We start from the raw sequence: 9,930 nt of genomic DNA, 5'->3' as shown, positions 1-9,930 counted from the left end.
TCAATACCCAGTTCCTCCTAATTTTATGTCTCTGAAATTTCAGGTGGTCGGAAATAAAAAGAAATGACATCAGTCGGGGTCCAGTTTTAAGCTTGCCGAATGGATTCTTGGTAGAGATTTCGAAACGAAAATGAAAATGATAGATGAAGAACTTGGAGCAAGATGCCGTATAGTACAAGCAATAAAGACTCATTTGTGGGAGAACAACAATGTAATATTGCTTTTCGACTTTGATTTCCAAGTTTAGTACCTTTTGCCATGGTTTGGGACATTGGAACTTGGAAGTAATATATCATAAACATGAAATAGTATGTAATGTAGAAACTAAAAAATAGTATGGTCTATCTCAACAATCAGGATTACATCGTCAATTTTATATAATAAAATTTTAAATGTGAATATATAAATTAATTTTTGAATTAAAGACATTTTGATAATTTTATTAAATGAAATTAACATGTTAATTGAACTAAAAGTAACGCTATATGATTATTTTATTGTGCGCTGCAAAGGCTCTTCAATATCGTAAATTGAAAGATAAAATATATCAAGATGGTTATAAAACCATATCTATCATATTGAACATTATACTAATACATAATTCCTACTTTCACATAAATTTAAAAGGCCTAGAAATCACATTGCATTACGGAGCTAAGCTACTTGATTATCAAGAAGCCTAGCTAAAATGTATTAAGTCCTAAAAGGATAGTGATTCTTGATCTTGATGTACTCCTATTTTTCATAAAGCAACTGATTCAGACGCATTGATTATATTGTGACTTAGACTCATCGATTATATTTTTTAAATTTTATAAAATAAGAATCACAATCTATTTTTTTAATTATTTTAACAACATTTTATTCTTGTCTAATTTGAGTTAATAAGAGGCCAAATGAAATTTGATTTGATATTTACATGCGTAATATAGTTGGAGACTTTAATAATAATAATAATAACTTTTAAAAAAAATTTATGTGTAAGTTAAACGCAAATATTAAAATATTTTCAACAATTACTTTCAAAAAATCTCAAATATTGACAATAGTAAAAAATAAGCCACAATTTCCAAACAAATGGAAATTCGAAGTAGCTAACCGGGGACATCCAACCTTTGGTGTCTAAAAATTAAACTCCGAATCTAAACAGGGTCTTGCGAAAAAAAAAAAAGCATGTAAATTAAAAATATGCAAAAAATAACTAATAATAATTGAAGGGGAAAGAAAGAAAAAAAGTCAGTTTTCTATTTCGCAAATTAAATCGAATATGAATTGAAAGTAATAATAAGTCTTATGAAATAAAATTCAGGAAGCAATGGTTGAGTTTTGTTAAAATCGTATCGATCTTAGAGTTTGGCCAAGATATAAAGATAACTTACATTAAAGAGTTTGGGTCTTCGTGTTAACATCTTTTCGAAGTCATAAGATTGGTTAGGTTAATCTTCTGTGAATATAAAGAACTTGGGCTAACATTATATATATATATATAATTATTATTAAAATAACAGTATACATATCATATTCATGATATTGCAAACATGATCTTAGAAGGGAGCACAGGGTCATCTGACATGCAATCACTCTAGCTTTTATTTGAAAAAGTTTAAATCACTTTAGTTACGGAATTACTCATATTCATAGAGAGGGAATTAAGCTAACCAAGGCCACTCACACGAAGGACTTAGAATATTCCACAACATTGAAGATGATTTGAGATGTATTTTAAAATTAAATCGAATTAATCTACCCTAATGTTAGATTCCAATAAATGTAAAAGATAAGTACTCTTTATTTATTTTTAGTTTTTTATCTTTTGTAAAGGAGTAGTGTTTTTTTTTTCCATGCATGCATAAAAAATATACAAGGAAAATAATATTTCTATTAAGAATCCTTATTTATGCTTTGAATTTAGCTTTTGTAAAAAGAGTAGTATCACTATTCTTATGCATTCTTAAAAAATATGCAAAGAAAGTAGTACTTTTATTAGGATTTATTTCTCATATCTCATTTATAATTATGAAAGTAAAGTTCATATCTTCCTTCCTAGCTTTAATAAAACATTAACAAGGAGTTAGCCCTAAGAGCTTTTTCAGCTTTAAAAAAAATTATTATTAAAATATACAAGATCACGATTAGATTAAGTTTTATATTTGTGAACGGTGATAATTAATATATTGATTTTAGAATAGTAAGATTGGTTAAATAATTTTTTTTAATCAGAAATAACCGGGTGAACTTTTCTTATACATCTAATCATTATTTACATGTATGAGATTAGGATTAGATTGGGTTTTATATATGTGAATGGCCTTCAATTAATATATTGAAAAGTAAGAGACAAAAGAAATCCTCTTGAAACTACCTACTTTTATTTTTTGCTAATATTACCAAACTTAATTATCAATACTCAATTTAACTATGCATAGGATTATAATATGGACAAGAATGTCATTTCCTTCATGTTAGCCACAATGGAGAACTTAGATTTGACATTCCACAATGCATTAATTACAAAAATGAAGAAAAGGTTGTTTTCAAGAAGCCATTGATGAAAACAAAGAAAACACAAAGGCATTAAAATGTTTGAAAGAAGACAAAGGCGCGGCCATAAGCATCTCATTAATGGTAGTAGTTACTCTAAATTTTACTATCAAAAGTCTTTAAATTATTTTTTAAAAAAGTAAATAATTTTTTATATTTTTGTTATGTTTAATGAAACGTTTATATTTTTATTTTAAATCAAATAAATTTTTTTATTTTTATTTCAAATCAAATAACTTTTCTTATATAATTAAACATCATTCAAATATATGAGATCACTATTAGATTAAAAAATTGGTTAGTTAAGATTTCGTAAAAAGAACATGGCCTAATCTTTTTTATATATTCAATCATCATTCAAATGTATGATATCACAATTAGATTGAATTCTATATATAAATGTATGGTGATGATTAATATACAATAACAGATGTACAGAAAGAAGACAAATACAACGAGAAGCTAAAGTCGCGGCCCTGCATCTCATTAATGGTACTAGCAATCTAAATTCTACTATTAAAAGTTTTTAAAACTTTTTATTAAAAATAAAAACAAAATAAACTTATGTATAGGAGTGAGCAAAACTAAAATAGATTAATTATCCATTTAAACTAAATACGATTTAGGTAAAACGGTTCAATTTAATTGATTTTTTAGTCGATTTTTTGTTTTAAAATTTTTAGACCAATTTATTCAAAAAATCAAACTATTATATATATATATATTATATGTTGATATATATAATATTTTTATATATTAAGAAGAATTGGTAACAAACTTAATTAATAATATACTTAAAATATATTAATTTATTATATATACATATAAAAATCATAATCATAGCAATTTAATTTTAGTTATATATGTTTATTTATTTATAAATATGTATTTATATGAAATTACAAGTTATATATTTTCAATAATATAACTTATATGTTAATATTATAATGTATGATAGTAAATATCTTACATACTAATATATTACAATTATTACACCTTAGTAATATTTTGTAATATAAGATGTTATTAATATATATAATTGTAAAAATATTATATATAGGTATACATTTAATTTATACATAATTATTATTAAAACTTATAATAATTTTTTTATATGATTATACAATTATGTTGATTGATATCACTTATTTGAACTTAAATCAGATTTTTTTTCTTTGAAATTAGGACTAGTTTTCAGAATTTAACGTGATTTATGCTGCTTGTCGGCCTACTAACATTTTTAAAGTGGCAAATGCAACTAAAGCAATATTTTAAAATTGAATATTGTGACATTCAACATTTCAACTATTTACCTATTCATAAATGATAATAGCGATGTAATAAATTATAATTTTATTATACATGAATAATAAAAAATGAATTATATATAAATATTTATTTGTATATATAAATCGTAATAACTATTCACAAATCCTAAAATATTTCTTTCTTTTAAAATGGTAATTGCCACCCTAAATTTTCTTTTATAAAGTTAATGCTATTAAGTAGAATTAGACAAAATTTTATTAAGTTTTACTTTGGGTCGGGGTCACCATCATAAATTCAAAGGAAAAAAACATAAATACGAGTGGGGCAATTGCCCCCACAGGATTTTAAGAGAAACTTTGTACTATAGAATGGGGCAAATTCTGTTACATATTGCTATTAAATATATTTGAAAAAGGTTTGTCTATATTATTAAATGAAAACAATTAATATTTTTATTATCAAGTAAAATATAAAAAGAGATTTTTAGACAACCATGTTTGCATGAATAAGATGATATGGAGGCAGAGTTGCATGTAAATAGAAAATATAGCAATATCTAAAGATGTTGGAGCTGGTTGTTCTTTGCCTTGCAGCTTTACTTCTTGTTTGGTTTTACATTTGACAAAATCCCAAGTGCAATGGAAAATTGCCACCGGAATCCGTGGGCTTCCCCATCAGTGGTGAGACCATGGAGTACTTCTCTCCTTATTCATTACTTGAGATTTCGCCATTTATAAAGAAAAGAATTGCCAGGTGCGTCCCGTCTTTACTCTTATCTGTACCGACGAAGATAAATTATCACCACAGTTTTGTGGATCATTTACTTGAGGAACTGAACATAAGGAGCTTGAAATCACATGGCAAGAATATAAATCCATGGAGTTTACTCACATGGTAAAGCTAACTTCTTTTAGTTAAGCTTTTGGAATTCATTTAATGAACTTATATTAATTACTTGGTTGGTGCTATTAGGTTATCAATGAAATTGTCAGGGCGGGAAATCTGGTTCCAATCCTTACCAGAAAACTTCCAAAGGACGTCGAGATAAAAGGTTAGTTCGAAATATATACATCCCTGTTTTACAACTTGCAGGATGGATCATCTCTTTATAAAATGAAAAGGAAACATTTATATGTTCCTTAATTAATTGTTTAATTGGAATTGATTGCTCCCTTTTTGCAGGATATACAATTCCAGCAGGTTGGTATTTAGTAGTTGATCAAACTGTACCTCACTTTGATCCTAATTCTTTTGATGAACCATTTGCCCTTAATCCATGGAGATGGGAGGTAATTCAATTTAAATGTAGCCATTCATTGCTTCTCAACAGCTTAATTCAATATGGATTGAAAAGATAATAAAAAGAAATTCTCTTTTTTTTTTTTCATATATTGTCAATAAATAATGAAATCTTAATGTTTTTTTTTCTTTTAAAATAAAACGATCGAGATGAAAACAGAAGAAAAAACTCTTCAATATCATCAATTGAAAGATAAATCTTAACATGTATATAATTTAAATGATTCGGGGTTGAGTATAGAAATTTGAAAGAGGGAAAAATTAAAACCCAAACAGAAAAGAGACCCCGATAATTTTTTAATTTGTTACATTACATTTAATACTACTTAAATGTATTTGTTTCATTTATTGAGAACTAAAAGAAAAACTATATAGTAAAAGGGGAATATACGTTTTATTAATCTTGAAACTTACTTTCCTATATCAATCTCGCCTCCTAAGTCTTAATTAATGTACCTATTTAGGGTGTGACAAAATCAAAATGAAGTTTTAGTAACTTATTTTTTTTAGAAGGAAGATTGAATAATGACACGACGTCGTTGAGTAAGGAAGCAAGCTCCTATAAGAGGTCACGTGCCAACCCAGTTCCTGTCTTCAGCAACTCCATCACTCTACCGTGAAACGCTGAAACAGTTCACAAGCAGACAAACCCTAACCCTAAAATCGCTCAAATTCCCATCTCCTTCCTCTTTTTTTTTTTTGTTAATTCAGTTTTTTTCTTTTATAATGGATGGTGAAGACGACGCTTCAAATCCAATGATGGAGGAGATGTACGCCAACGGCATCGGCGGCGTCGACGAAACGCCGTCGTCTTCATCATCAACAACGACACGAAAGAACCGGCCCATCATAAGCGGCGAACAGCTGGATATCGAGGCGTATGCTGGGCTTTATACGGGCCGCACGAAGATCATGCGGCTCATATTCATCGCCGACCACTGCGACAATCCCGGGATGCAATTGGAAGCCCTAAGGATGGCTTACGAAGAAATCAAGAAAGGGGAGAACACGCAGCTTTTCCGTGAAGCGGTCCAGAAGATCGACGGTCGATTGGGCCCCAACTATATGATGGATGCCTCGTGGTGTACTATGATTGATAAAAAAGCCGAGCAGAGGAAAGAAAAGCTCGAAAACGAACTCAATGCTTATAGGGTAATTTACTTGATTTTATTTAAATTCTGTTCCAAAATCTGTTTGCGGTTTGTTTGTTCTTTGTTGGATTTTCATTTAGTTTTTTTTTTAATTTCAGACGAATTTAATTAAAGAAAGTATAAGAATGGGATACAATGATTTTGGAGATTTTTACTATGCTCATGGTGCATTGGGTGATGCTTTTAAAAGCTATGTTCGAACTCGCGATTATTGTACTACGTCAAAGCATATAATTCAGATGTGTTTGAGTGCAATTCATGTGAGCATTGAGATGGGTCAATTTACTCATGTGACAAGCTACGTTAGTAAGGCTGAGCAAACACCCGAGGTTCTTGACCCTCCCACTGTTGCTAAGCTACGGTGTGCTGCTGGGTTGGCTCATTTAGAAGCTAAAAAGTACAAGCTCGCTGCTCGTAAGGTTTGTCTGCTTATATAATGTAATTATGGATAATTCTGATGCTGCACGTTTGTCTTTTATTTCTGTGTGCTTTAGGATTATATCACCCACTATCTTTTATTTGCAAGGTGTGTTGAATTTGATATGGCTGATATGTGTAGAAGTTAACTGTAGTTACTTTTGATTTATTTGGCTATGGCATGGGCATGTATCTCTAAATAGGGGTGGTTATTCTCGAAAGTCTGTTGACATGGTGAAGGATCCTTTATGCTACATATAATTGATCTTGTTCCATTTCTTGTCCTTTACCAAGTCATTGTCTAATACTCAAGTTCAAAGGCTAGTCAAGCCACACAATCTTGTTTCATGTCTCATCCTTTAAGCTCGAAATAAGCTTGAGTTGAGCTTGAGCCCAGTAAGTTTTTTATGAGCCAAGTTCAAGAAATCTACAATTCACACTGCATTTCTAAAAGGAAAGCATGAGATCTTCCTGTAGGTTGCGTTGGGGTAGTATATTATGGTAGAAAACTTATGTCATTTAGCTATTTTAATACACTCAAAAGAAAATGGTAATGGAGTATAATGTTTGTGTTCATCGATGGTTTATCTGAAGCAGTCCTAAAATTAAGCTGGTTTAATTAATATAGAGTTTGCTTGTACTAGTTGTTAATGAGGGTTTCTTTCATTGGTTAGTTTGACGGTATGATTCTCTCTATACTGCTGCTTTTGGAAAAATTACCATTTCATTGCGTGATTGATCACCTTTTCTGTGGATGCAGTTTTTGGAAGTGGGTCCAGAATTGGGAAATTCATACAGTGATGTGATTGCTCCTCAAGATGTTGCTACTTATGGTGGGCTTTGTGCCCTTGCAAGCTTTGATCGAACTGAGCTGAAGGCATCTATTCTGCCCCTATTTCCCTCCCTCCTCCTTAATCTTCCAGTCATGTCTTATGGTCATTTGATAGATTTCTTAGTCATTGAATGCTTTCACTTTGCAGAACAAAGTTATAGACAATATCAACTTCCGGAATTTCTTGGAGTTGGTACCTGAAGTAAGGGAGCTTATTAATGATTTTTACTCAAGGTATTTTATCTTCATGTTATTGTCTGTCTACAATCATGAGAATGAATTCTGTGACATTATCGGATATTGTTAGACCTGTTTGGTTTATGCTTTGGCTTCTTGCTTGATGCAAAGAATAAAAGGAAATACAAGGGAAGATGTAAAGTGTGTTTTGTGCTGTCATTCATAGCTAGGAGCAATAACATGCATTTATCCATATTCTTTAATTATCTTGTATTCAATTTTCTTTGGTTAATAGTAGCTAACATCAAACCTTTAAACTTGTGACTCAGGATTACAGAAAGTTCTTATGTGTGATCTTCTCATTTAATAAGAAGCACATATTCTTGGTGTGGTGGGTTACATTTTAACTCTACTTATTTTCCTCTTTTATTGCAGTCATTATGCTTCCTGCTTAGAATATCTTGGAAACCTCAGATCAAACCTGTTGCTTGACATCCATTTACATGACCATGTTGGGACCCTCTATGATCAAATTCGGAACAAGGCCCTCATCCAGTATACCCACCCATTTGTGTCTGTTGATATGCGAATGATGGCTGATGCCTTTAAAACAAGTGTTGCAGGACTAGAGAAAGAACTTGAAGCCTTGATTACTGACAACCAGATACAGGTATTGTTTTGCGCTAGTAGTTTGCTTTCATAAGTTTTGTCCGTGTGTGGGCACATGTTTTGTGTCTAGTTTTTTAAGTGCCTGTTTGGCCTAGTATTTTTTCAGTTTATCTACTACTTAAAAGTAGAAGGTAGGTCAAATAGTGATTTTGAGAAGTTCATAAAAAAAATAGTTTTTCTTTAAAAAACAAAATTTTTAAAAAATAGAGCTTGAGCTTTCTTTTCTATTTTTTTTTTAAAAACATGCCTTCTATTCAAAAGAATTTTTCTTTTTGTTTCAAAAAATCCTTATCTATTAAAAATAGTTCTAACATTATTCGTTTTCATTTTTATATGATTTATTATTAATTATAAATTTTATGTTATATAAAAAATACTTTTTATACTTCTAAAAATTTATTTTAAATAAATTAAAAAATAAAGTTAACTTTTTTCTATTGTGAACAAAGGAATTTGTGATTAATAAAAAGTTATTTATTAAATACTCTTTATGGTAATTTTAACCAAAATTAGAATTTATATAAATTCTTTGCCAAACAACTTATCTACAAAAAAGAGCTTATAAAGTAAATTTATCAAATAGATTTAACTTAATTTTAGAAGTTATTATTTTTCATAATAGTTTCATAGTAGCTTTTTAAGCTAAAAAAAAATCAGGCCAAACAGGCTCTAAATATTAGTCCCAAACCCAAATTGATTTGTTAACTAATCTATATCTCTCTAGCGACCAATGAGTACAATTTGCCTATTTAGATTGAAAATGGTTATTGACCTTTGGAATATGATCTATTTGTTAATTGAGAAGAAATAAAGTGAATTACCTAATTTCTCCAGCAGAACCTTCCCAAACATCGAGAATGGCTAGATGGGGGAAGTAGAGTTAATCCTCGTTCATGCAGTAAATTCTTTGGGGGTGATGTTAGCCATTTCAAATGTAGACAATAGGACTCATGCTAAAGTTCATGGTGGGGTTTAGGTCTGAGTGTAGGCTACTTCATCTTTTCTTATGAAAATTATAACATTTCTGCAGGCTCGGATTGACTCGCACAACAAAATTCTTTATGCACGACATGCGGATCAAAGAAATGCAACTTTCCAGCGGGTTTTGCAGACTGGCAATGAATTTGATAAGGATGTTAGGGCAATGCTGCTGAGAGCAAATCTTCTCAAGCACGACTACAATGTTAGGGCTTCCAGGAAACTCTAAACTCTGGACTGAAGCATGACCAAGATTGTTTTGATAAGGTGTCTTATATTCCTGCGCCTGGATTCCTAATGTGCTGAAGTGCGACTGTGAGGTGTTTAAGGAAAATTGGCTATCCATGGTGGTGGATTGCATTTTGAGGATTTTCAGGATACACTGTTTGTATATACTCAAAATTTATCTCATGAGTTTCAATTATTTGTTCTTATTTACATTTTTTTTTAAATTTATGTTCATGGCCCCTGTTCTTTTATTCGATTTATATCGCTACCGTAACTCTTAAATACAAACTGAATGGTGCAATCTGATTGAAGCAAGTGCCTTTAGATTCTCTGAAGAGTTCTCATACGTGTTTTACCACTCGTGTTTCA

At 30.2% G+C, this 9,930-nt stretch overlaps 1 protein-coding gene across 1 annotated transcript; it reads left to right on the top strand.

Annotated features, from left to right (window-relative positions):
• Window positions 5,711-9,890, top strand: LOC18614210 (COP9 signalosome complex subunit 1). The gene is made up of 6 exons (XM_018114353.1): window positions 5,711-6,261; window positions 6,359-6,679; window positions 7,438-7,554; window positions 7,658-7,743; window positions 8,122-8,356; window positions 9,386-9,890. Exons 1-6 carry the CDS (start codon window positions 5,836-5,838, stop codon window positions 9,560-9,562), a joined length of 1,362 nt encoding a protein of 453 aa, XP_017969842.1. The 5' UTR covers window positions 5,711-5,835; the 3' UTR covers window positions 9,563-9,890.

This window comes from Theobroma cacao, chromosome 1, assembly GCF_000208745.1.
Source record: "Theobroma cacao cultivar B97-61/B2 chromosome 1, Criollo_cocoa_genome_V2, whole genome shotgun sequence".
NCBI lineage: Eukaryota > Viridiplantae > Streptophyta > Magnoliopsida > Malvales > Malvaceae > Theobroma > Theobroma cacao.
This window is presented reverse-complemented; position numbering and strand designations above follow the sequence as displayed.